The 27,322-nt window shown below is 35.9% G+C and overlaps 2 protein-coding genes across 5 annotated transcripts in view; both read left to right on the top strand.

The window, feature by feature from the left end:
* The window catches only part of JAKMIP1 (janus kinase and microtubule interacting protein 1), a 106,017-nt gene that overhangs the window by 40,488 nt on the left and 38,207 nt on the right, over positions 1 to 27,322 (top strand). For all 4 annotated transcript variants that reach the window (XM_075091899.1, XM_075091898.1, XM_075091901.1 and 1 more), the window contains exons 4-12: positions 1,859 to 2,068; positions 2,763 to 2,882; positions 5,193 to 5,339; positions 5,937 to 6,077; positions 9,307 to 9,366; positions 17,969 to 18,097; positions 19,365 to 19,493; positions 22,700 to 22,783; positions 26,456 to 26,518. In XM_075091899.1, coding sequence (XP_074948000.1) covers positions 1,859 to 2,068; positions 2,763 to 2,882; positions 5,193 to 5,339; positions 5,937 to 6,077; positions 9,307 to 9,366; positions 17,969 to 18,097; positions 19,365 to 19,493; positions 22,700 to 22,783; positions 26,456 to 26,518 — 1,083 coding nt within the window. The remainder of the gene's footprint in view (positions 1 to 1,858; positions 2,069 to 2,762; positions 2,883 to 5,192; positions 5,340 to 5,936; positions 6,078 to 9,306; positions 9,367 to 17,968; positions 18,098 to 19,364; positions 19,494 to 22,699; positions 22,784 to 26,455; positions 26,519 to 27,322) is intronic.
* Positions 13,071 to 13,541, top strand: LOC142056672 (uncharacterized). Its single transcript, XM_075091902.1, has one exon. It carries the CDS (start codon positions 13,200 to 13,202, stop codon positions 13,419 to 13,421), a length of 222 nt encoding a protein of 73 aa, XP_074948003.1. The 5' UTR covers positions 13,071 to 13,199; the 3' UTR covers positions 13,422 to 13,541.

Raw genomic sequence — 27,322 nt, 5'->3', positions numbered from 1 at the left:
TATGAAGAGTATGAAATGTGCTACTAATTGGATAACTAAAGTCAATGCTGCCTATGTAACTTTGGTTCTTCCTTGTTAAATGTACGCCTTCATGGACAAATTCCTATCTCAATTACATAGATGTTCAGTGTGAACACCTGTGTAATTGAAAGCGAAACTGTCCACAGTATTTAGTTACATGACATTTTTTCCTCCCAAGGGGTCCCTTATAGATCAGCGTGCATGACAGATAGCATTCAGTGAATGAGGCAGCTGCTTAATTTTTGTCATTGCTCTTCACTCCACAGTCCCTCTGAAACCCTGCATGTTGCAAATTCTTCCATTAATAAATCTGCATTCTTTTCCTGCAAGTCCTTTTTGGCATACTTGAAAATCTCACAAAGCTGGATTAACGTACTGGGAAGTATCATACCTATTTACTGGATGAGGAATTGAGACCCAGTGGCCTTCCCAAATCAGGAAAGAAACCTCCTTCAGAACCGATCTCTATCAGTTCCAGTTGGAACTTAAAAGTAGTGCAGACCAGTTTATTAACTTCAAATCTATTCTTTTTATCTTCAATCATGATGTGACTTGGTTCAGCCAGGCCACCTCCTGCCACTCAGGTTCTGTACACAAACTAATTTCATGTGCTTTGTAGGCTGTGAAAGGAGTAAGGCAAGAATCCTGAAGAAGCAAATTGTATCTGATAGTGTAATCTGATTGTGTTAATCCTGTGCATCACTCAGGCTTAACTATAAATTACTTCTAACACAACCTTTTTTTGTCTTTTTTTTTTATTTTTTGGTGTAACTTGACGTAAAGGACTTAGGGCTATAATGAACAACGAATGTATGATTCAGCAAGTTCATGATTTTATTTTACTTTTTCAAAGAATACTATAGTAGCCATTTCAAAAATTGCAAGGGTTTTATGTTGGCCAAGTAAACAATTTAGTAAACTGAAGGAGATACAGCACAGTTCCAATAAATATATTGTTAATGGTTAACAGTCTTGTTAAGAAATCTGTTTCTATAGAAACTGCTGCAGATTCTCACTTCCTCTAGCATTTGGAATAGTACCAAAGTGAATTTAACACTGATGCTGTGAGGGACAAATCCTTTGAGAGATCGCTGCTAGCAGTATGCTTTATTTGGTATCGAGCTGTATGAACAACACAGTTCAGTAACCATAGATGGTGTTTAAGAACTATTACTTCCTACCCTTTATTCTAATGCTCTGTGTGCATTTGCTTTTTTTCCTTCTCTACAAAGACTAGTCCTCATTTGAATCCTATAGCAAGGGCACACAAAATACATAGGTTTGCTTAAGATTTTAAGTTTAAATGGATGTGAGTGTATATGGTTCTAATTTTTAAACATCTGTGAAGAGATTCACCACGTGTGATTTTCACTAATAAAGAGGGAGTCAACATGGGGCAAATGTGTATGGCTCAAGCTTAAAACAAAGCCCAGGTGAGTTTTATAGGGTGCATTTGTCTTACCTTGTACTAGCCCTGTGTTTCTTCTCTGAAGCATATCGAAGGGAGATTTTTCTTCTGCTTATAGAAGTGTGTATCCTCAGATGAAGTGGATGATTTCAGTGCCTATGTATTCTGTTTCAGTATATGTTTGTATCTATTTCTGTTTGTCTTTTAAGTTGAGACTGCACTGAGCAAACTCATGATCAAGTGAAGGCTGAAACTTTTTTAAGGGAAGGGGAAAAGGCTTCAGAGGAGATACATCTTCTTTTTAGCAACCACCATGTGGTTGCTGGTGTGATTCTGAGAGAAACAGAACTTTGTTTTTGCAAGTTTGTGGATATGCATGCAGTAAACACATCGAGACAGAAACATCCTTCTAGCTTTATTTCTTTCCAGATGGATGAGATAAAAGGCAAAGACAGAGTGATTCTGGCTCTGGAGAAAGACCTTGGTGTCCAGGCAGGCCATACCCAGAAACTGCTCCTTCAGAAAGAAGCTTTGGATGAACAGCTTGTCCAAGTGAAGGAGGCAGAACGATACCACAGTAGTCCTAAGAGAGAGCTTCCTGTGGGAGTGGGGGATATCAGCGAACTGATGGGAAGCCCGGTAAGAAAATTGTGTTTGCTTCAAATGTTCAACACAGGATAATTGCTGCCTGGGTGTTCACATTGGTTCTGTGGTTACTTTTAAAATACTAGAAGGACTAATTAATGGTAAATGGCTCTGGACTGCACTGTGCTGTTTCACTGGTGATTTAGAAACTCCTTGGATCTCTTGAATTTCAAAGAAAGTTGAAAAATGCGTGGATGTAGAACTTCTAGAATTTACATTGTAAACTTCAGCTGTGAACCCCATTTTTTTCTTAGCTATTTATTTCATAACTTTAGGAAATATTTTAACAAATAGCAAATAGATAATATACTTTCCAAAAACTGCCATGTGATTTTAATCTGTGTCCTATGCACTAGATTTTTTTTACTTTCAGCTGATACTAAGAAATCTGTTGAGAAGTAACCAGGTGAAATATTATTTATCTAGCTGTTTTTTTTAAATTGTTAAACCTTTACATACATTTCACAAGTAGACACTTTTCATGTAATATGGCACTTTTCATGTGGCATTTCCACAGGATGTTATTGTTCAGTGTTTCAGTTAATTAAAATAAGTTTTCCAGGCATTGATGTAAAGAGCCTATTTTAAATTTACACAATCCACTTGCTAAACCATGATATTACATATATGGATACTAAATTATTTTTTAAAAGGTAATTTTATATATCTATATGTTTTTGATGTAAAGGAGCAGCATTTGGATGAACGAGATGTGCGGAGATTTCAGTTAAAAATCGCTGAACTGAATGCTGTAATAAGGAAGCTGGAAGACAGAAATACTCTCTTAGCAGATGAAAGAAATGAACTGGTAAATTAATTAGTAATAACACAGATGGTGGCTCAGAGGGCATCTTTATGGTAAAAGAGTTAATGTTGGAAAGTCAGTGCTATAAATAATTTACAAATTAGTCCTGGTTGGCCTCAATCAATTGTATCTAAATATAACAGAGATTTCTATAGAGATTCACTTTGTGACTATAAAAGACGTGGATGGAATCTCTCTTGTTCCAGAAAAATAAAACTTTATAAATTTATTTTGGGGTCATTGTAATCAAACTGACTGGTAGATTGCCTGTGGCACTGTGTAATGATGTTGTGTAAAACATGCATAACGTATGCACTTAAATTACTGTATTAATCTTTTTGAAATTTCACATTGGTTTCGTGACATGCTTATGCTACCTAGGAGTTATAAAAGCTTTCTTGTGCTGGAGATAAGAAATCTGCCATTTCTCAAGGGAAATCTCTTAAGTAGGTGAAATTATCCTAGGAGAGTGATAGTAACTTACAAAGGAAAGGATATGGCAAGAATTTTAAGAATGAATTTTATTACCTTGCATTGCTACTTAATTGCTCGCACTGAGGTTAATGGTAAAAATCCCATTGACTGCAATGGGAGATGAGTTTTAACAATACGGATTTTTACACATGACCAAATACTATCCTATTTCTAGTGGCAAAAGAAAAGATTTTTCATTCTAATCAGATGGAAATTCTTCCTCATGCAACCTATGTATCTGATTCTCAAAAAATGTTGTTATGTATGGTGGGGGAGAAGGGAAGGGCACTCTTGCCACATCTAAGTACTGTAGATGAGTGAAGCATTGACATCTTCCTCCTTGCTTTGTCAGACTTAGCTCTTCATGCTGAGATACAAAGGCTTTGCTTTATGATAAAAGGACATAATTTAGTTATGACATCTCAATGATTATCAGAAGAGTTAATTTTTGACATTTCCTTGTCCAACATCCTGGCTGAATCTAGATTAGTGAAGTCAATTGGGTAATGCTAGACTAAAATTGGATGAACTGAGAACATAACTGAGTCTTTTCCTTTTAAACTTTTCCTCTTTAAATAGCGTATAGTCTAAACTGCCCTTTCATATGACAAAATAGATGCCTCATGAACACTGTAAGTTTCTTGGGGTAAGAAGAACATGTGCTTTAGCCTGGGTACAGTTCGCCATTTTTCCTACTTTTCTACATGCTGAGTGTTTGTTATTTTGGGGATTTCCCCCCCACTTTTACTACTACAGTTGCTTTTCTCTGCTCTGTACTCTCCAGAACGTCTTGCCTTTTTTTCAAGATTGCATTATATAAAGACAAGATAATTCAGCCTCTCCTAATCTTCCCTGTGGTCATAAGTCATTCAAAACATCCTTGAAGAATGCTGAAGTACTGCAACATCTATCCTTCAGTGTCCCTCTAGATGGAGGGCGTGTATGACTCAGTCAAGTGCTCTTCTTGATGCTTGACCCAGAGCCATAAGAAATATATTTTGAAAGATATAGAGAAGGTTTTGTCATATTGTGACAATATCACATAAAACTGGTAATGTCAGTAAACTTGTATGATTGAGCACTGTGAAAAATAATTTTCTCCTGAGAATGAAACAGAAAACCACTCGTTGAAATTACGTCAGCAGAAAGATTGTCTATTTCTCATTTCCAGTTAAAACTCAGTAAACTGAAAGATCTTTTGATTGGAAAAATAGATTTTTTACAAACAAAACAGCTCAAGGATTAATGAAATAAAAAGAGTGAAATACTGAATACACACAAATGCAAGAAAGGGCAGTAATTTTTCTTCACATAATTGTCTAACATCATAAAACCACAGGAATAAAATTGAGCAGCTTGAAAATGTCAGCAGAATGCTGAGATTGAATTTGTGCCCTCTGGCTGACTTTCTCTAGTTAGTCTGGCTGACTTGCTCTGATTACACATAAGGTATAGGGTTTTTAAAGTAGAGTAGGAAGAGTTTACTCCTACTGAGGCATAGTGAAAATGACTACCCTAGAGACCTAGTTGCTCACAAGAAGCTTATGACAATGAGATTAGGTTATCAAGAAATCACTTCTAAGGATCATCCATCATAAGGGTTTTCCAAGAACAAAATCCAATGACCTGATCTAGTTTTTTGTAGACTGTACAAAAATGCTATTTCTTATTTGTTTGGACTCCTGTAGTTGTTAGTTCAGCAGTAGTCTATATCAGATGCCACTTAACAAAAGAACTAAACTTCCTGAATGAAGGAAGAAGGCAAGTGAAAACACAGATACTTCTTTCCTACAGGTATAAACTAAAGCACAGCTAACTTTGTCCCTTTGCCATTTGCAGCTGAAACGTTCTCGGGAGACAGAAAGTCAGCTGAAGCCTTTGGTAGAAAAAAATAAGAGGATGAGCAAAAAAAACGATGATATGTTGCAATGTATCCAAAGAATGGAAGAGAAAATAAAAAATCTATCAAGGGAAAATGTAGAACTGGTAAGTAATCATCTCTGACATCATGTTATAAGAACACATTGCACACAGTTACTTTTGAAGTGGAAGTGCTGGTGAGGCTTTCACTCTAATATCGACATTTCAGAGTCTTAAGTTCAGCTAATGCAACTGAATATTCATACTCTAAATTGAGACTGGCACACGCTTTGTGTTGTATCAGTTCAGGCTGATTAAAGGAAAGGATCACAGATAGATAAAATGTGTTTGGAGGCTACAAAAGTGTATGACTAAAATCCGCTTTAATAAATGCTGCTTTTGTGATTAGAGGTCAGAACTGAATTTGAGTGTGTGTGCCAAAGGCTCTACTATATTAGATCATTGAGTTCACTTGTCTCCTAATTCTGTCCCAGACTATGTTCTTTGATTCTGTTTTGAAATATCTTATATGAGGTATTCACATGCTGTATGCCTCAGTGTTTAGTACTTTGTTTGTTGAAAGAGGTCTTGTGTAATAGTATGCACTGATCAATCCAAAGAATTCTTGACTACTGCGTCACACATGAGAATTTTCCTCCTGTTCCAGCAAGACACTTTAAAACCTTATGTTTATTTTTTTCAATTTTATTTTATTTTTTGTAGAAAGAGAAATTATCTGCACAGCCAGCGCTGAAGAGGCACACGTCTTTGAATGATCTCAGCAGCACACGGGAGGAACAAGAAATTGAATTCCTTAGACTGCAAGTCAAAGAACAGCAGCATGTTATTGATGATCTCACAGTGGTAATGCTTATGACTAGTATACACACATGCATGCACACACATCTATAGGCAAGCTAAAGATTTGAGAGCAATATTTTAATTCCAGCTGTTGTAGTGATATAGAAATAGTTCTTTGGCATCAAAGGGTTCTTATTATTTTTCAGAAAGTCAATGGATTTCTTTGGAATGTGTATAAATCTCTGTATTATAAAATATTTACCTATTATGAGCTGCTTGTGAAAAGAAGTGCATCAGTCCACCCACTTTATGTACAAAATTGGCTGTCAACAACTGAGGAACTTGGAGGAAAGGACACATTTCAAAACTTAGTGACTAAAATATATTGGATGTAGATCCTTTTGCAAACCCAACCACTCCCCTGATCTAGAAGATCTCCTTAAAGAAAGGAACATGCAGGATGGCACTCATTTCACCTAAGTGAGCATCTCTAACTGAGCTGGCCACACTAGCTGTCTTTATAACAAATGGAGAGAAATATGCATGATTCATCCAGACAGAGGCAGCAGCATAGTTTAAGATTAGAATTGCACAGCTGCTACCATATGACTGTGAAGACTATGTAAGATGATGCTCATAGATGTTTGCACTGTTCGACCAGGACTCTTCTGAGTTGTGTTAAGAGTTGTCTAGGGCTATTTAGTGCAATGTATGATACATTCTTCTGGTGCTGGCAGAAATGATGTATCATCTCTGAGAGAACCCTGCCCTTCTGGAGCAGCATCTGGAACTCAGGCAGACTATTCTAGAGCATCTCAAATGGCACTGCTGACTGCTACAAAATGATAAAATGAATTTAAGATCATTCTGTCTAAATAAAAAAATCAAACAATTGGATACAACATTGAAAATAAAAAGAGAAGATCCAAAAAGTTAAATCAACAAGGTGTGTTTTTGCTCTGTCTGGAACATTGTTCTCGGCAGTTCCTCTGAGATTTTGACCAGGGTTTCTCTCTGTAATCAGCCAAAGATTGATGTCTGCATGCATTCTCCAGTGTCACAGTGTTACAAGCAGTAGGGTGTTACTCAGACAATGTTGTGTAGGGTCTGATTCACAGAGCCATGCTGCTTTACCTTCTAAATACAACTGTACAGGCAGGGACTATCACATGGTAATTGTCAGTATATGGCAGATATAACCTCACTTATGTTCCAGTGTAAAGTGGGTATGAAAGGACTCTTTTTTTACTGTCTCAGCCAGTAATCTGAGGAAATAAATATACTGTATTCTGACTTTGGTCAACTAGTATTTACTTATGTTTAGTGTGAAAGTAAAATAAATAAATATTTTAAAATATGGTTTCATTTTTGCTTTGTTTCCTATTTACAGATACTTTTTCACTGTCAGAAATAAGTTAAATAGCTAACTAGGATACTGCTTTGCTTGGCAGTGCAAACTAAATGATGCTTTGCCTTTGATATGAATGCAGTGGAACTCTGCAATTCCATTGTGCTTTCCAGCTATCTTTTCTGGCTCAAACCACACCTCTGCAGAATACAAATGTATTATAATTATCAAGAATGACCCACATGTCACATACCTGATTGATACAAAAGTCACCAGCTTATCTCCAGCTGAGACCAATATGATGCACAGAAATAAGAATTATAGTCCTAGGCAATAGGGTGTCTGAATTGATTAGTATTGTCATTTGTAGGGTTTCTTTGATGCTGTTGAAGCCATGTAACTTGAGTTCTTCCACAACAGTGGTTTTCTGGTCAGTTCTTAAAAGGAAGGCTGTCAAGATAAACTCGGATAACTGCAAAAGATGCTAGTGATTCAGCAAATGGTGTTTTTTAATTGGCATTATTATTGTTCTAGTAGCTTGATGTATTATTAAGACAGTAAGTGAATCAGTCTTCTTATAAACAAGGTTAGAATCAGGAAGGAGTGGGGGATTTTTGAAGTGTTTGCTCATTCTGCACTGAAGTGAGAGGAAAGAAAAGGAAAGACAGTAAGAAGACTAGCCAGTTTCTCCAACTGTTTGGACACCTGCTTGGGATACAGGAGACCCAGGCTAAAGCAGGGACTGTGCCTTAACCAGGTACCTGAGGAGGGAGCATTACTCTTCAACACTGTCTAAAGTGCAACTTTGGGTTTTCAGCTTGAGCTTAATATATTATTCTGCAGCTTGCAATACCTGCTCCATTCTACCTTGGCGGTCATTACTTTTCCTTATTCTGAAAACCACATGTATTAAATGTGCCATATAATTTATTGTGCTTTTCTGAATTATTTTGTATTTTTCCAAAACTTTGTTCCTGGAACAATGAGCTGATATGATGAATATTTTTATTATGATTTCCACTGGGAGCTTCTTATTTTTCCAGTTTCTGAGATGAATATAAAGCAAATAACTCTGAATAGAATAATACCATGCAGTGAGCAATAACTGCTAGAGAAACACTTAGAACTGGTATCATTCTTTTAAAAAACAGAGATGTTGCAAATAATGATGCAGAGCTAAGGAAAGAACCAGGAAATAGGCAAGGAGACAGATCACCTGCTTCCTGTGCTGTTTTTTTGCTTGTCCTCTCTTTGCATTTTTTACCTTCTCTTTCTCCTCCGCTCCTTTGGATTTCAAGGCAGTATTATTGGGCTTGAACATTCATAAACCCTGCATTTTTTCCAGTTATAACCTCCTCATATTATGATATAGTTAATTATGATCTTGTTCCAAAGTCATGGTAGAGAAAAGACACTGACTACATTGACACAGACTGAGAGTACTGTGGATTTGAGACTTTTGCCCTACAAGGATAAGTCACGTGTAGCACTGTATCTGCACATGCATGGTTGTATATCAGAGTATGCCTGATATAATGACTTGTAATTACTAAGGCTGGACTCATTTTTGGCTACCGACCTGCTGCTTCAGGATGGTTGAGCACTGGAGTGAGAATGTGAATTCTGTTTCCATAGTGAGCTTCTTGGTAAAAGAGTCAAAAGAACTGGCAGAAATCTGTGCCCAGAATTAACAAAGCCTTTTCAAGCCAACTTCCCATCAAGTGTGTAAAATATATGGCTGAAGGTTTGTTTGCTAAAGGGATAAAGCTGCAGTACAGCATGATCTTATAGCAACGTGTTGTTATTCAAAAGGATAAAGACATTGTCTTTGAGTTAGCTTTACCATAGACTTTAAGAAAATTTGGATGATATTTCTTTGTGCAAAACATATCTAAATACATATTTTAAAAGAAACCCATACCAAAATGTTCTCTTTTCTTCTAGGAAAGGGAACGGTTATTGCGGTCTAGAAAACAGAAGAGAAAAAGTCTGAAACCTCCAAAGGTGAGCAGACTTTTGGTTTTCCATGCATTTTGGTTGTTGTGAACAGTGCTTGTTTCAACTATTGCCTGAAATTAGAGCTCTAATTAAACTAATGGTAAAATGTCATATAATTCTATTTTTTCCCAGTGAATGCTTATTACATTTTTTAGGGTAATTCAGGAGCTGCAAGTTTCGTACTGCACACAAGTGTTGTTGGTTTGGTTTTTGCTTTAAATAAAAAAATATAATTACAGTTTTAGCCATTGTGGCCTAAATATTGAAGTGGCTTGAGGTCTAAATGATATACAACTACCATTTCAAAGGACAAATGCTCAGTCCTTTTTAAAGAAAATACACTCTTCAATCTACTAGTACCGAGTTACTGCTTAATCACAATTGAAAACTTTAACTCATGCTAGGGATGTTATCGAAATGATATTTCTGTATGTGATATATAAATAGTAAGAAGATTCTAACTATTTTTCTCTAGTAACTATTTTGCTCTAGAATGCAAAGTATAAGAGAGAAATTTTGATTGTAGGAAAAGAAACATTTTGCATCAGAGTGTACCTTTACTGTTTATTGTAAAACGTGCTTAAAGTAAATAACTTTGCTGAATAATGTTTTTTGTGAGGTTGAGCATTAGCAGCCTGGAGCATGTGAGAAGGAGAATGGGGTAAAAGAGGAAAAATGAAAATGAAGAGTGGAGGGATGATTATCATCCCTATGGTAGCTTAAGGTACATTCTGTCAAAAATGGGTGCTTCTTGTCAGTGTGTTCTGCATTGTATATTCCTGGTGACCTCCAGGTGGTGCTTTTTTATTGCTCTGCATTCTGTAATACCTGTATTCTGAAAGATTTAGCCTTTGGGATTCTCTGTTTCAGCAGAAATTTCTTCAAATTATGCTTCAGATAATGATGTGTCTTTTACATATGAAGAAAGAAAAGTTCAGGAGTAACAACGAATCTTGCATACATTTTTCTGTTAGGTAATGGAAGGCTGATAGATGCCAAATATATTTACAGTAACCCTGAACCATTCTTGCTTGGTATAGTACACCTGAAAGTTTGTGTGTTGAGAACAAGTTTAAAAGCAGGACACAAAATTAAATATATATATGTAAGTAATAGGGTTATTTTATAGTCCTCTCTAATTATTAGCCCTTATCTGATTTTAAATTAATTGTGTAAGATCTTTTGCTACATTGTAAAGTTCCTCATGAAACAAAACCAGTTAATTTTTTTAGGAGTTGATAACTAGTGATGCTAATTTCTATCGGCTGAAAACTTCTATAATTATTCATTTTTGTCATAAAGATGTTCTTCGTTACTACAACTTCAGCTGACTGAGACTCTGTAGCCTTTCTTTTTACCTGTTTTCTCTTGTGAAAGCTGCTGCTTTTGTGGTATCTTCTTCTTTTCCTTATTGACCAAAGCAGGAGATAAACAATGCGAGGGTTGGAGAAAATGTGCGTGATACCATTAAAAAATTTGTGGCAGTGCTATTCGTGCATGTGGTAACAGTACTCTTACTGGGGGACTTCTGCAGAGATTACTGCAAGAGTTGCGTGCTTATGAGCAGCAGAGCTAGTAGGGGTTTTCTTCTTATTTATGATATGATAGGTATACCAGAAAGAACAAATTCATCAGTAGCAGGTGTAACTCCCACTAGTTATTCCATCCGCTGCCCATAAGCTCTTCAGTGCCCATACGAAATTGCCCATTTGAAATTTTATTTGATGATATCTCCTCAAAGGAAAACCAGGACTATAAAACAAGAACAAGTGAAAGAGAGAAAAAGTTGTGAGAGAAGTGAATGGGATTGTACATACTATACTGGTTATACTATATGTACTGTACTAGTTATTATATAATTGTATATATAGTTTCAAAATGAGCTAATTCCTTAAGGAAAGAAGTCATCAGTAATATATTTATTAGTGTCCTATTATCTTCCATCATATAAACTTGTAGGCTATTCACATGAATGTGCAGTGTTGACTTGGAGTTTAAACGCTGTTGATGTTAGCTTCTAAAAATCCCCAATCCTGGCATACAGGCTGGTTTCCTTCCAGGTCACCTGTGTGGTCCTGTGAGGACCAAAAACCCCGCAGGAAGCTGTGTTTCCCACAGTTTTCCATTTAAACAGTCTAGGTAGAGTGGGCTGCTTACCCAGATGAGCTGTTGGGATTGTACCGTCTTCAGCCTTTCTGTTTTTACAGCCTATCTCAGGAATCCAGATGAAAATGGTAGAATTCATATAACCGAGCATTGCAAATGCTTCTTTAGATGTCATTAACAGAGGTGAGATATAGACACCTCATCCTGGACGAAGTGGTAACATTAAGTGATGATTGTTGTCCTCTGGAAGTAGATATCTAAAGAGGCCATATGAGTTTTGTCCTAAAAAGGCCTATTTCTGCCCATTGACTATAAAGGCAGTCTAAGATGAGTTGCTTTATGTATGTGTATGTGTACAGTGCAAGTGTATTTCTGTCTATAATCTGTGAAAGACTTATATATCATAAAGATGATAACCTATATATAATAGCAGAAGAAATTATGGGTGTATCTATCCTAACCAACCACTCAGAAAGAGAAATTACTGATGTAAATCTTTGGCTTTGCTTTTCTAAGATTTGTTAAATGTAAAATTAGCATTAACACAGTGAATTATCAAGTTTGGCAGTTGGAGTTGGATCTATTTCCAGCTGTGTCCCACTTCCCTTAACAAAGTGAAAAAGGAAATAGCTGATGAGAATTAGGCCTCATGAATGTGGTCAGATAAGCTCAGACTAGAAGGTATAGGAAGGTTCCTTTTTTGTTGTAATAAACAGGAACTTGGTGCATGGGGTGAAGACTTACACTCATCTACTGTTGCAGCTTCTCCTCTAACTGGGTACTTTTACACTCCAGATTCCTTAATTTTCGAGGTACTCTGGCCGGACAGTGTCTGTGTCTGTTTTCTAATATGAGTATTTTCCTGACAGCGATTCCTGTTAGCCGGAACAGAATCTGTGGCATGCCTTTCTCCATCTTTAAGACAGCTTGTGTGAATGGTCTGCCAGACTAGTCCAGTAGCACTTATAGCCTGATTAGGCTTAAATAACATCAGTTCAGCTGAGAAGCTTTTCAAAATACCAAGGACGGTTGGCTTTTCTTTTTCCAGTTGGATGCCTATGTTATTTCTGGAGCTCTGTAGGTGCACTACGTTACTGTTGCTAGTGCAGCTTTGGCTGAGCACTCTTTTAATTACCAAGGGGCATAGGAGTCCACAGAACAGCGCTAGCAACCGGCTCGGGTTCCCCGAGGAAGGGAGCAGCATAGTGGGATGGGGCTTTATAACCTCTGTGGTTGCAAGGTGTAAGACAGTTGTCTCTGAAGTGAAGCAGCCTAAGCTGATAGAGGGTTTTTTTTGTTGTTGTTTTTGTTTGTTTGGGTTTGTTGGGTGGCTTTTTGTTTTTTTTTTTGCTTTTTTTTGTGTTGGTTTGTGGGGTTTTTTTTGTTGTTCTGTTTTATTTATTTTTTTATGTTAACAAGCCATTGGACTTGGTAGGAAAAAGATGTACTGGAGGTGAATCTTCTTTTGCTGTTTAAAGCATGATTTTTTCCAGGTGTTTTTTCTTTTTCTTCTTTTTTTTTTTTCCCTCTTCCCAGTTTTGGTAGTGAAATAACCAAGAAACTCTGGAAACAGTATTTTTGGGGATTTGTTTATTTTTTACACATTGGTGGAGTTGCAGTAATTCCATGATTGATGGAATTATTTGAAAATAAGGCATAATTACCTGGTTTGTTTGGAAACTGCAGGACTCTACAGATTTGTTTCTTTAAACTTTAATAAATAAAGTGCATTCATGATAGTGGGAAGCCTGCACACTTGTGTGATGGAGTTCATATTTCTTGTTTTATATTTTTCTTTTTTTATCTGCCTCTGTGCTTTGGTGTGCCTGTATTTTTCTGGCTGCCAAGAAATGACATATAAGCATGAAGGTAAGAAGTTACTGATTAGCTCATCTGATTGCATTACAAGCAAATTCATCTTGGATCATTTTCATCATGTTAGATTAAGTACTTGAAAATGAGATATTTAAATGTAAAGTGAAACTACTTTAGCAACAGAGAAATCAGGTTATTTATGTGTAAGTATATCCAATCCTAACCATTTAGAATATGCGGGTATATTGAAATTTGCATATAATATGGTCTGTGTCACTAGTGATTTATAACATTCTAAACTTTGAGGTTTACTGAGCACCACACTACAGTAGAAGTGTTAATACTTGAGTTATAAAGACCTAATGCATAATTTTACTTCAAAATTATGTGAAAACATTGATATAAATCCGCATGAAAAATACTTACTATTAAGTGCATGACAGTAGTCAGTGGAAATGAGATTTTAAATCAGAATTTTTCAGCAATTTACATGACTATTTTCTCAGTTATGAAGTTATGATTTAGAACTACCAAATGTACAAATCAATATAAAAGAATCTTTAAGTTATTAATTGAGAATGTTCCCATTTTTAAGAAAAGTTTGAATGAAACATGAATGAAAATAGTGTATAGTTACAAAAATCCAGTGAGTATTGTACATGTATGTATATACTTTTCAAAACCCATTGTGATTCAGCATTTTACCTACATGTGGAATCTCCCTTGGAGTTGGTATATTTCTTTATGCCTTATTATTTATTACGTTTATCAACAAATTTCGTATGATTCAGATGTCTTTTTTTCCTTTTTTTTTTTTTTTTTCTCTATACAGCTGTTTCCTTACCTGTTAATTTGTTCTGGTTTTGCTGTGGATCACTTCTTGTAGGTAGTTGCTTCAGATACTAGATGAATAACAATAAAACCAGCTGTTTTGTAATTACATCAGGAAGCAATCACACATGTGCAATTAATATACAAAGGCTGAATACCTTATCTCTGTTTCTATGGCAAGTATCTGCTCTACAAAGTGATAAATGTACAGCTTCTTTCAAGAGGCAGGAGTCATTAAAAATAAATAAGTGGTTCAACTCCAAATATAATAGGCAGTCTGTATAGCATTTAACAGTTTTTGACTTTTAGCTCTCCGTGAAGCACAGGGGTTTTTTAGTGTGATGGGAAATACTAATTTTCTTGCGAATTCCCTCCCATCTAATAATCAAGTGATTTATTTATTAATATATGCAATTTATTTCCCCTACTTTTGCTACTAGTGACGTGTTTAAATGCAGCTAGTATCTTTTGTCAAAATAATATTATTGCTTTAAGTTTCTACCCAAACCTATACACATTTATGTAAAATCAAGCCCACTGTTTTTTTACTACTGTTTTTTCACTCCTTGAAACAGTGCAGGGGGTGTGTGCGTGCAGGGTTAAAGGAATATACATACTTAAGCTCTGTTTTCTACAAAAGCGGCTGTAGTCTGAGGTATAGCAAAAAGCCCTATTGGCATGGTAAGTATTATTGTCAGTGTTAACTAAGCTGCGGCTGACCTTCATGGTACTGTGTTCCCTGTGCCATATATATGATAATAAATTGGAGTTTTGCTCTTCATCTTTTCGAAGTGTCTTCTACCAGTCTTCAAATTCAAGAATTGACTCTTATTTACTTCGTCACCCCTTAAGCCTATACTTTATTGCAGGTTTTGGTTAATCTTTGCTCAAGTGCATTTGTAATTTTTGAGGCCAAGCACCCTTGAAGCAGGAGGCATGAGCAGGGTCAGCTGTTCTTCAGTCCTCTGAGTTGCTTGTCCTTGGTGAGGTTCCTCCAAAGCACAACCTAGTTGTTCTGAGTCCCATACAGAGACAAACTGGTATGGGCAGGAGAGTGGGATGTAAAAGTATTGGCATATGAGTCCGCATGAAGCTTTGTTTTGGGTTTACTCTCTGCATCTTTGAGTAAAGTGTATCCACACTGCAAAATGAGGATGTGGTTTTCATGAAACTCTCTTGGGTTTTGTTTACCTGCCATCATTGTCTTTACCACCACATAATCTACCTTTATCTTTATGAAACTGTATCTGCCCATCGGTTTGGAGTCACAAAGTTCTTCCTGATGAGTTGACCTGGCAACCCAAAATATAAATTTGTCCTCCTTACAACTTGAAGGTAGCACCATTTCTTTAGTCCTATTTTCAATTCCCAATATTTACTTGTAGTTATCACTGTTAGATGATTGTAGGCTGCAACCAGTATTCAGTGTGGGAGAAATGCTGGATGGACTATCTCCCAGGGACTTAATTACACCTCAGTTTTGTAGTAAACCTTTGTACATAGGTGAGAGTTGTCTAAAATGTTTGCAATTCAAGTGTGAGAGAACACATTAGCTTTCTGGAAAAGTCTTTATATTTCTAGAATAGAGATTAAGCCTATTCCCTGTGTCCTTTGTTTTCCTAAATAGGACAAAACAGTGAACAAACTGGTGTAGAATGTGAATGCTGGAGGAAAGGATTAAATTATCCCAGGGAAGTGTTTGTCTTAAGCACCTTAGACATAGCTCTGCTTGGTGAAAGGATCACAGTGCTCCCTAAAGAACTGAGGGAAGAGTAATGTGTCTTTACAGCGTTATAGTACTGTAACTGCAGTCCTTTTCTTGTGAATACACTAAATAGTTGTCCAGTAGCTTGCAAAAGGAAGGTTGTTTCTAAAGATTGTTCAGAAACTCTTTGCCTTCTGTGCTGTGTCATATTTATCTGCATGCACATGGATAAGCACAGTCCCTTTGGAAAAGATGTGGCTTTCAGAGTTTGGGGGGTTTTTTGAGTGCAAAGGAAGGAGATTTTAGTAGAACCAGTTAATTTAAGAATGCAGTCTGAATGACATTTTTAAATCATTATTTGAAGGGTTCATCTTAAGTGAAGCAATTAAGTGGTCCAGAACAGGGTCTTGAAGCTGTTTTCGGTATTTGAGTGGGATTGCCTGTACTGTGAAACAATTATGGAGTTATTTAGCTTATGCGTGATGAGACTGACCTGGTGGACCACAGAAATCGGGGCTGCAGACTGTAAATGGAGTGCATGGTGTCACACAGGCAGGCACCAAGTCACACCTACAAGCTTGATTTTGTGGTACCGCTTAAATCATGACAGACGATTTTGGCTGTTGATAAGGGCTGTGCTGAGCCAAAATAATATATTAAGCATAATGGGGCTTTGTGAGAAAGTAAAGACAGTGCATTGTAGACACACTGGAAGAATGTATAAAGTTAGATAAGTCTAGAAGACTGTAAGGAAAGGTAAATATTTGAAATTTGTAATGAGATAGGGCATTATAGATAAAATAAAACCTTTCAGTTTCTTGAATGAAATTGGTAGCTCACAGTTAGCCAGTTTGGCTTTGGTGAGATGTCTGATGTTCTGAATTAATAAAAACTGATAATTTTTTTTTCACCCTTTAGGCTTTTTTAATGAACAGGGCTGTCATCTTCTCACAATACAACCTGTGGTTTATAAATACATATGTATTTTAAAACAAACTGTGACATCAGGATCTGTGATTCACCATCAAACAGTGCCAAAAATATAGAGGTGGATAGACAGATTTTTCTTCATCTTCTTAGAGCCACCTCTCTCCACTAGTCTCACTAAGGTGCTTCATAACCTGGCTCCATTTTTCCAGCAACACCTTTTTTTTCTTTTTTTTTTTTCTTAATTACCCTGCTTCTCTGAATTTTGTTGGATTATTAGAACACTTGTATGGTTTAAAAAAAAATTAGGCTTTCTATTGATTAATAACAGTTAACTTTCCTTATTGTTATTTTGGAAGGAAAAACGCATGAAAAACTGTTTTTCTAGTGAAATGTTTGAGCAATTTATTTTTTTTTAAGCAGTGGAAGTTGCTATGCAAATTTGCTCCATTCTAAGCTTGTTAGAAAACTGATGAAAAGGGAGCTCTTAATGGTGAAAGAATTACTGCATTTGTGATGTCTTATATAAAATGTCACATTTTTTCACAATATTGTACTATTCACTTCCATTTCACTTGGCTACTCGTTTTATTTTATGTAATTGATTACATTGTGTAAAATTTTTAAAATCTGCATTGAAATGCTCGTTTTCCCTAAACATAGTTTTCATGGTTAGTCATAATATTGGAGCAAAGATTTGAAGAAATTGAGAATGATGGTATTGAAAAAATAAATTGAAAGCAGCTATTTATAATTTGAAGTAGGATTTTGCAAAATAGATATTATGAATGAATCTTTTTTTCTTTTTTTAAAATTAGTATGAATTATGAAATTTGTTCCCCATTGTTCTTCAAAATATTTTCTCTCTTTTGGTTCCACAATTTATATGTTGCATCGTGCTGGGTTACTTTCTTCTTAATAGATATTGCATTTCTCTACCATGAGTCTTGTAAGACTTGTATGATTTTGGTAATTAGCTTTTATACTTTTGCTAAAGCATTATTCTGTTGACAATTACCCAGTGCTATGTGCAGTTCCTGGAGGTTCTTATACAAATGATGTTGAAAAAGTAGCAAATTTAATCAGAGAACAAGGGTTTACAATGGACCCTTTTTTCTTCCTAAATACTAAAATGATGGTCAGAGAAGACCTTGGCTACTGCTTTCTGGGTCATTGGGCTTTTTCAACTGTTTTGCTAGTAACTAAGAAAAACTAACTTTTCAGAGGCATGTTGTGGAGACATTTTTTGGATTTGATGAAGAATCTGTTGATTCGGAAACATCATCTGTAACTTCATATAACACAGATAAAACAGACAGGACACCAGCAACACCAGAAGAAGATTTGGAAGATGTAAGTAGTACATTATTTGTTCTTTAGTTGTACAAAAATTGACATGGAGTATAAATGCAAACATTTTTTCAGCTATTCTGCTGCAGTAACTAAGATTTGGCAGAGAATTGCTTTGTTTTGTTTGAAGTCCAGTGACACATCCACAGTCAGTGCAGTAGAATTAATAAGATAATATTCTGCCTGACAGATTTTGCAGATATTGGGGTGAGAAGTAAACTTGTTTTCCTCAAACGCTTTCTTATTAGTCAAAAGAAATTAAGACGCTTGTTGCTTTGCCAAAATTCGATAGTTACTAGACAATAGTTTGCCTTTCAACCTCATAATTTATTTGACTCTTTTGATACAACCAGGGTTTTCTTCCTGTACTTAAAATTCTTAGAGGGGCTTTTGCAATTCACTAAGGCTTAAATGAGCATAGGTAGTAAATACCCACTGACAAGTTTTTTCTCAGCTCTGTGATATAACTGCAGCTGGCCTACTTTAAAGGATTGCAGGGTTGAGGGCAAAGTATGGATCTGATGCTCTTTTGCATCTCTCTTTCCTGTTCACTAACTTGTGTCTAATATTCCTCAGTCACAAGTAGCTTCCTATTTTCCTAGGTTTAATATGTGATAATATTGTAATCACTTTCCTGGGAGCTTGAGTTCCAGGAGCAAAAATTAATTAAAGGGAAGGACATTTCTTGCCCTCAGCATTATAGGAAAGACCTTGAAATTGCTGAGTCAGTTGCTCAAAATTCAAAGAAAATTAAAACATTAAAAATACTTCATGTTAAAAAAAAATCTAAAAAACCATCTTTTGGCTTTTGAAATATAACCTCTGTGTTAGTGTGCTTGTGCTGGTAAAATGCTTAACTGTGGCATTGTACAGAAAAAGAGTAAGGAGGGAGCAATTGAGTGCATGACAAGTAGAACAAACCCCTTCTGGAGCCCCTGTGGCCCTGGTGTTCCTGAAGACAGTGGTGCATTAACTGTTCCTTCTCATCTTTTCCCAGTCAGTTTCTTCCCATTTCTATACATTACTGCCTTATATAGTAACTTATATTGTCCTGAAATGGTAAGGTAGACAGTTACTGATCTCTGTATTTCTGCATTGTCCTCAAATCATCCTTCCTTCCATCTCCACTTGTTTTAGTTTCTTAAACCTTTAATAAACTTTTAGTCTTAGTATGATTTGTGTTGCTTGTTGAGTTTGTGAGTCTGTCTATGTAAACAAACACATTATCATATATATTTCTATAAAATGACTTTTTTCTCTCTTCATTAAGAGCACACCCAAAGAAGAAGCTGAACTCAGGTTCTGCCAGCTAACAAGAGAGTATCAAGCTCTGCAAAGAGCATATGCATTGCTTCAAGAACAAGTTGGTGGAACCCTGGATGCAGAGAGAGAAGCGAGGGTAATTTTTAACTGAAATTTCTTTTAACTCTGAAATCATTGAAAAAGCTGAAAAACTTGGAATAGCAGGAGATAATTTTGCAGGTCAATGAAACGCAAAGCACAATGTTTTTGAGGATTAGAGGATATTATCAGTAAAGTGACAATTTACATTCATCTGGTGCGATCAGACCAAAGATATCATTATACTTTATTCTAGAATGCATAATATATTGAAGATTTCAGTAGTAAGGCAGTGTTACTGAGAATGATATCCCCACTGAACCTGCAATTTGGATAGCAACATGATGGATTTTAAATTAATCAGAGAATAGGTTGTTATAAGTACTTAGGTACTTTTATTATATAAGTATATTAAAAATCTGACCCAAATCTGACTAAGGAAGTATTTCTCCAAGTGTTTTTTTGAATATATGAAATGATAATTTGTTTTAAAAAATCTCAGCTTGAGAGTATTCTTCCACTAAAAAGTACGTAGCTAGCTGTTGTTCCTATTAGGTCAGCATGTGTGATTGAAATAAATGGGTTTTTAACCCCACAGCAGTCTCTGCACTGTAGGTATCTGAGCTGTAAGGGAGTATATATTCTGTTTTCATTTACCCTTCTTCCACCACTGTGTTTAACCATTTAGTGCAGAGATGAGGTTAGCAGAAGTCATGCTAACATCTTCCTTTCTGGTTTTTTCCAAACTGGGGAGGGGAGAAATCACTTCATAATGACTTGGTGAGCTCTGACCCAATCCCCAGATCTATCCACTGAAGAGCAGTGGCATCAGAAAAGAGCTGAGTTAATTAGAGGCAAAATTTCTTCTACTTTATTCCAACTCCTTGCAGATAGGGGCATCTCTAGAAATGTAGCATATTACAAGTCACCCTGTACTTGAATGACTATTGTGATCGATGACCAAAGAACATGTAACATCCAAATGAGCAAGCAATAGCCATAGTGCTGGAAACTTCACCTTGTGTCCTTCATTCTGCATCAAGTATAGCTTGAACCTATAGGTTTCTGACTACTGAGAGATTTGCCTGATATCATTGCAAGGCCACTCTCCATTATCTTTGAAGGGTCATGAAGAGCTTGAGGGGTATCTTACCAATTTGTGTAAATACCGGATGGAGGGAGTAAGGAAGATGGAACCAGACTCTTCCCATTGGGATCCAGTGAAAGGACAAGATGCAGCAAACACAAATTCAAATACAAGAAATACCATTTAAACATAAGGAAAACCCCTCTTCCTCTGAGGGCAGTCAAACATTGGAACAGGTTTCCCAGAGAGGTTGTGGAGTCTTCAGCCCTGGAGATATTCAGAATGCCACTGGACAAGGTCTTGAGCAACCTGCTGTAGGTGTCTAGGGCCCCAAAAACAGAGAAACATGTTAAATATTCTGAATTATTACACATTACTGCCTTGCTACATGTGGCCTTCATTGTATTGTGTTACTGCAACATGTTGCCAATAATGCGGAAAGACAAAGATTTTAATGTGGTTTAAAAATTACTCGTGGGGATGGACTCAATTTGCCCCAAAGGTAGGAGCTGTCACTAGCTTAATGTCCAATGCTTGGAACAATTAATGAAATATTCACAAAATTATATATCAATAGATTGCTGATGGTTATTAGGCATAGATGTGCACTATTTCATCCATGTCATTTTCTCTGGCAAGCATTTTAAACTCCACTTACTGAATATTCTCAGATATAGAAACAGTATGCTTGTGGGAGCAGAACTTCTCTGTGATAACAAGCAAAGCTTTCCAGATAAAAGTTACAGAAGAATGTAGGCTGCTTGATGTTATCTGGAGTTATTTACAGCTAAAAATGTTATTCTGTTACCCCCAGAGCCACTATTTAGAAGATTCAGGGTTTACTTTAAAATGTGTCATATTTCGGTTTGGTTTTTTTCCCCCGAGGTTCTTCGAAGTGGCTCTCAACCAACCTTAACTTTTTTTTTTCCCTGTAAAACACAGTTCTTATAATAGTAAATTATTGCTTTATGGCTTTATTTGTTAGAATTTTCAGCATCTTACAAAAGCCTAGTCACATTTGACACTCTCTTTTTAAGTAGGACACTTAGCCAAGGGAAGCCATAAGGACTTTGGAGATCACTTCTGAAGCTAGAAATGGGGTGGGGAGCATAAATACATCTACTCTTAAAGAAAGATTACAGAGGCACTCATGTATTGGACAGTTATGAGAGACCATTATGTATTTCCTTTGCTGTCACATAAAGGAGACCCTGGTATGAATATTTTTGTAATAACTTTTTAAAACTTTATTTTGCAGGTATTTGCAAACTGTCCCTTTAGTACACTTTGGAATTGTTGCCCTTTCTTTTTAATGGCATTTTGGTTTCTTTCATCATGTCCATGCAAATCCATCTTTTGAGTTAGTCATAAGGTGGCTTTTTGCATGGTTAGTTTTGTAGGGCCCAGTGTTCTGGTGGGATGGACATTTCCTGTTACTTTTAGATGAGGCTTAAGGTAAACAACAAGGACCCAAAGATGCAAAGAAGCAGAAGGAAATCCCTGTGGGAATTTTTGAACTGCTTGGCTGAAAGAGTACCTGAGGTAGGGTGGGAAAAGTACTTGCTGTAGCTCAAGGATCCTCAGTGACTGAAGGTCTCCAGAGATATACCTTGGTTTATGTCATTTTTGTTTAGTACCTTGTAGGATCCAGTCACTTTTACGGCATCACTGGACTCAGAGGGTAATACCTACTGTAGTGTCATAGTGTAATAATCATGTAGAATGAGGAAAACTGACTGGTGTATGCTGTTCATGGGATATATAAATTATTTTGGGTCAATATATTTATTTACCTATAGGCCTTTTTTGGTGCTTATTGCAATTCTCTTTCTCTCTTGCCCCTTTTTTCCCAATTGCCTTGAATTATTAAAGTTAATGAATTGCTTCTTAAAGCTCTTCCTGTTCCTAACTTTCCCCCCCCCTCAGGAAGAGTTTTGTCACTGAATATGTGATGTAACACCTTTTTAGGCTAGGAAGGAAAAAAAAATGCTGTTAAACTGATGGCTTTAAATACTTTATAACATAAACACAAAAGCAATAATTTTAATGTAAAGCATTAAAAGCTGACTGACAGCCCGTAAGTGGGTAGAAGGTATCTTTACTTTGATTCTGTGTGTAATTAAATCTACCTGGATTGCATGCATATACACCCACTTTTTAATACTTTTTTTCCCCAGACTCGTGAGCAACTGCAAGCTGATCTTCTCAGGTGTCAGGCAAAAATTGAGGACCTGGAGAAAGCTCTAATCGAGAAAGGACAGGTAAAAGGCTCTCTTAATGTCCTCTACCGTGTCATTTTCTCCCTTGCATGCAGTGGTGCCCTTGCCATCTTCATTGCTTGCTGGTGCGTTAGTGTGATTGATGCAGCTTAATTGCTACTCCAGCAATAGGCTACTTAAATAAAGGAAAGTATTATATAGGCCAAGAAAATGCCATTAAAGATTCATTTCCTAACACATAATACACGAAAGCATAATATAGAAATAGCCATGTGTACATCATTGTAAATTCTGTTCCAGTTGTCATTTGGTGCAGGTTTTTCTGCTGTTTTCCATTTTGTTTCTATTTTCTGTAAATAACAATAAAATAAATATTCTATATTTGTAGTGGAGAATATTTTTGGTATGTAGCAAAGAAAAATTCAAAAAACAGGTCACTTCCATACACACGTCAGCTAGAGAAATGAACCACTTAAAGTGTCTGGTTACTGGAAGCACTTGCGGTGTTACTCTCCTGGGCTTAAATTCCTGGAGGACCCAAGTGCTTTCAAATTCCCATACCATCACACACAGTAAAATCAGGCTTTATGCTTCAGTATATCTTGTAAATACATGACAAAGATGTGGCTACTGATGCATATTTAATAATGTCTAGGATCTGAAGGCTGATTACGAGTTCTGAGAGTGCATTTGGAAGATGTTCAGTTGCATAACTGCTAGAACAGGCTGAGAAAATTGGGGAGATGTTATTTTATGCCTTTTTGTTTGAAATAAATTTAAAACTACAGGTAGCATATGGTAATAAAATAAGGTATAGCTACCTATAGATATAAATTTCAAAGACTAATGATCCTGTAGCGTTGAATAAAAGCAACCTATGAACAATGCCAGGTTAATGATATTAGTATTTTTATGGTTTGCTCTTTGTAAGAAAAAACTTTCTGTAAGATTCTGTGTAAAAACAGAGGTTTTGGGACCATATTCAAATTAAGGGTAAAAATTGTTTATGTTATCTTCCACAAAAACTGCAATTTGCTTAGTAAATTCCATATAAATAAAATATTGCTAAAAATACATAATATGTTATCAATCTAAAAATGATGGCTCACTGAGCTTTTGGAAGAATAAATGGAACCGAAGACCTGTCGAGGATCTACTGCTGCCATTGTAGTGTGTTGATGATAAAGGTGTTGTGGGCAAATTGCTGTGTAATTAAAAACATTAACAAAATAGTAGGCTATTACAGTGTAAAATGTAAGTCCTGTGTTTGTAAATAAGTGAACTTGGCTACCCATGTAAGAGATTACTTCTGTGATTTTGCTTCCAGAATGGTATGTCAAAAAGGTATGCCTGGAAATTGGAATTTAATTAGTTATTACTTTATGAGATTCATAACCACGTTTTCAACCTTGTATCTCTTAGTAATCCTGAGAAGGCCAGCAGGGGTGTGACAAGGAGCAGTATGATACTGTCTCTAGTGGGCTAGTTTGTACACTGAGCATTAGCTTTCCACAGAAGTGGTGACAGTGTCTTCCTGGGACCTCTAGCACCTGCTCAGTTCTCCTGACCTGTTAGTATTTACATTCAACAAAATAAATGGTTGTGATGATAAACTGACTTCTTTGTGAACTATGTGATTTTTTTATTATTGTTATTATTATTATTAATTTTGTCATGTAAGTGGGAAATGTTCATACAGGGAATCAGTCCCTGAAGTGCTTATGAGAAGGAAATGGTGAATCAAAAGATCCTAGTGCATTATCCCAGGAATTTTTAGTCTTACTAACAGCTTTAGAAAACAGAAGCAGCAAAGACCTTCACAAATTTCCTGAAGTCAAATTCAGAGCAGGAGATTAGAATCTTACTGTTAAAAAATTATTTGAAGCTTGGCTTATAACAATTTATGTATAATTTCAAAGTAAGTGTCAATGGCTCTTGTTAATCTCTCACCAGCTTGGTCTGTCAGAATCCCCCTAGATGTAAAATAGGGCTAATAATTCATTTTTGCAAGGAGCATTGAGGTGCATGCATAAGAAACATTATATTAACAGAAGAAATTCTTTTACAATATTAATAGTGGTAAATAATAAATCTCAAAATATTGGAGTATGTAATGTGCCAGATTTTTTTTGAATGCTCAGCTCTCTCAGTGACCTGGTGTGCATATAAGTGCAATCCCACTGAAGTTAAGGTTTTCTCAGAAAATTCAATTCAACTACATCAAGGAAGACACAAAAGTTAATTGTCACTAGGGCAAATCAATCTATTTTTTTCTACTTGTGTGGACTTGCATTTGTTGTTGAACCTGCAGGTCTGATGTAACTCTTGAACCTGCCTTTCACGATATACCTGTGTTGGGATATCCACCCTAACTCTGAGAGTGCAGCCCTTTGTTCATTCCTTGACCTTAGTAAAACACTAGTTAAATGTTAAACTAGACGTTGGATTTTATTTTCGTCATTTCATTTGTTTCAAAAATTCTTGACAAATGTCATGCCTTTTCAGTACTCATTTTAGTATGCTATTCTTAGTATGATACTTCTAACATCATAACCCTGAAGAGCTTGTTTGCTGCATGAAAGTTGAAGTGCACTTGCACATTCTTGTATATGAGTGGGAAAAGGAGAAAGAACAATAGAATATGAAACTGTAGTGGACAGTAGGCAGAAAAACTAACTTTAAACTTTTTAAAAATTGCTAATTGGAGTAAATATTGTATCATAATGTTTTAGATATTTTTTTTGGCTGACATTTCAAGGCTAGTTAACCGGCTGGGATATCCAGTTTTCATTAATTTCTCATGCAGCATCAATGTGCAAATACCTTGGTGACGAAGAAAGATCAGCTCATATACTTTAGTAAAGACATTTAGATTTTAAATAAATTGTCTTTCTTACCTAGAAAATATTTGATCTAGAGTTAGTATGACATATTAAGTGTTGGCTACTGCTTTATTAAACTTATTAGAGCAGTATGAGCTAGGTTATGTAAGTACTTTTCCCTACGGAGAGAACAGAGCAAATTATGGCTGTTATAATCCATTAAACCTGAATGTCAAGTTATGGCTGGCAGTGAGTTTTTTGTGACTTGGGTCTTTAAAGGGCTATTTGATGAGGCCTTTTGAAGCCATGGAAAAACCTAAAAGGAAATATCAGCTTTGGAACAAGTAATCAAATGGAAATACAGTTTTCAAATGGTGTGTAGAAAATCTTACACCACTTCCCTTCCTCCATAGTCCTGAATGTCTTATAATCACAAACACTGTATATTAGCCTGATTCTCACACTTTTAGCAGAGGCAGTTAACTGCATACCACTGGAGCTTATTTTCAGTCATTTGCGGTAATTAATTTTTTTTTTCCCTTTCTCCATTGGGATTTGCATTACACCACTCAAGATGGGCTGATTTTCAAGAAAGTTCCCAACTCTTTGCAATGGAAAGAAATAGTTTTCAGTTAAGCTGAGTAAATAAATGTTTTTAAGATGACATAAAATATCATATAACTGTTCACCCATAATTGCTATATGTAAAGTTTTTAAAGTACATGCTTAGCTGGAACGTATTAGGAAACAAGAGACTCGGCTTCAGTAAATGAAAGGAACTTTTATTTTCTCTGTAGTTTGAAATGCTGTTTATCCTTGAAATACTTGTGGGTTTTTTTTATTTTTAAAGAAATATATACAATTTTAATGTTTTTAATCCTCTTCCTCATAGGATTCAAAATGGGTAGAAGAAAAGCAGCTGTTAATCAGAACAAATCAGGAGTTGCTAGAGAAGGTACGTGTTTAGAATCTGGGAATATTTTCACCATTGCTGCACTTTATCGTAAAATGAATGGTAAAAGGAAATGCATGTCCTAAGTACTGGAACATCAACATGCAAATTGCTTGCTTTTTGTCCCTCCAGAAACAAGAATTCTGATAAAGGTCTGTGATTAAAGTACCAATATGCTTTTGTACTCTTTGGGAATGGAAGCTGATCTTTATTGTTGAATTACATGTTGTATAGCCAACATAGGCTGGTATTTCTAGTGACCAACAAAATACAATCTAAAATATTAAGCATAATGCGCAATCTTGTATTTTGTCGAACAATTACACAAAGATTTTTATTGTCATGATCACTAATAAAATTGCCTGCTTCCTTCAGCCTTCCACGTATATCCATAAGTAATACTGATTAATTTAAGGCTATTGTATCATTTACTGTCCGAGACACTCAGAGCTGAGCATCCTCAATGTTCTCCACTGATATTGGTGGGAAGGTTAGCTTGTACTCAGGAAGTCAAAGAATTATTTTTGTTAATTAGTAGCTCAATGTTAAAGTAATAGGAATCAGACAACCAAAGAAAAATTCATGCCTAAAAGTAGCTACAGCTGGACTTAATGTATTGAGACACTTACATGGGTATTATAAATGTTATAGTACATTATGCCAGATATTACACTTCTATTTAGATTCATACAAATAAAAAGATCACCCAGTTAAGCTTGACAGTAGACCAAAGCTATTCGTTGGCATAATGAATAGTCAGTTTTGAATTTCTGTCATTAGAGGCCCAAAGCACAAATCTGGAAAATT

This window comes from Phalacrocorax aristotelis, chromosome 4 (assembly GCF_949628215.1).
Source record: "Phalacrocorax aristotelis chromosome 4, bGulAri2.1, whole genome shotgun sequence".
Lineage (NCBI taxonomy): Eukaryota > Metazoa > Chordata > Aves > Suliformes > Phalacrocoracidae > Phalacrocorax > Phalacrocorax aristotelis.
Note: the sequence above shows the minus strand (reverse complement) of the source record. Positions and strands in the feature narration are given on the sequence as shown.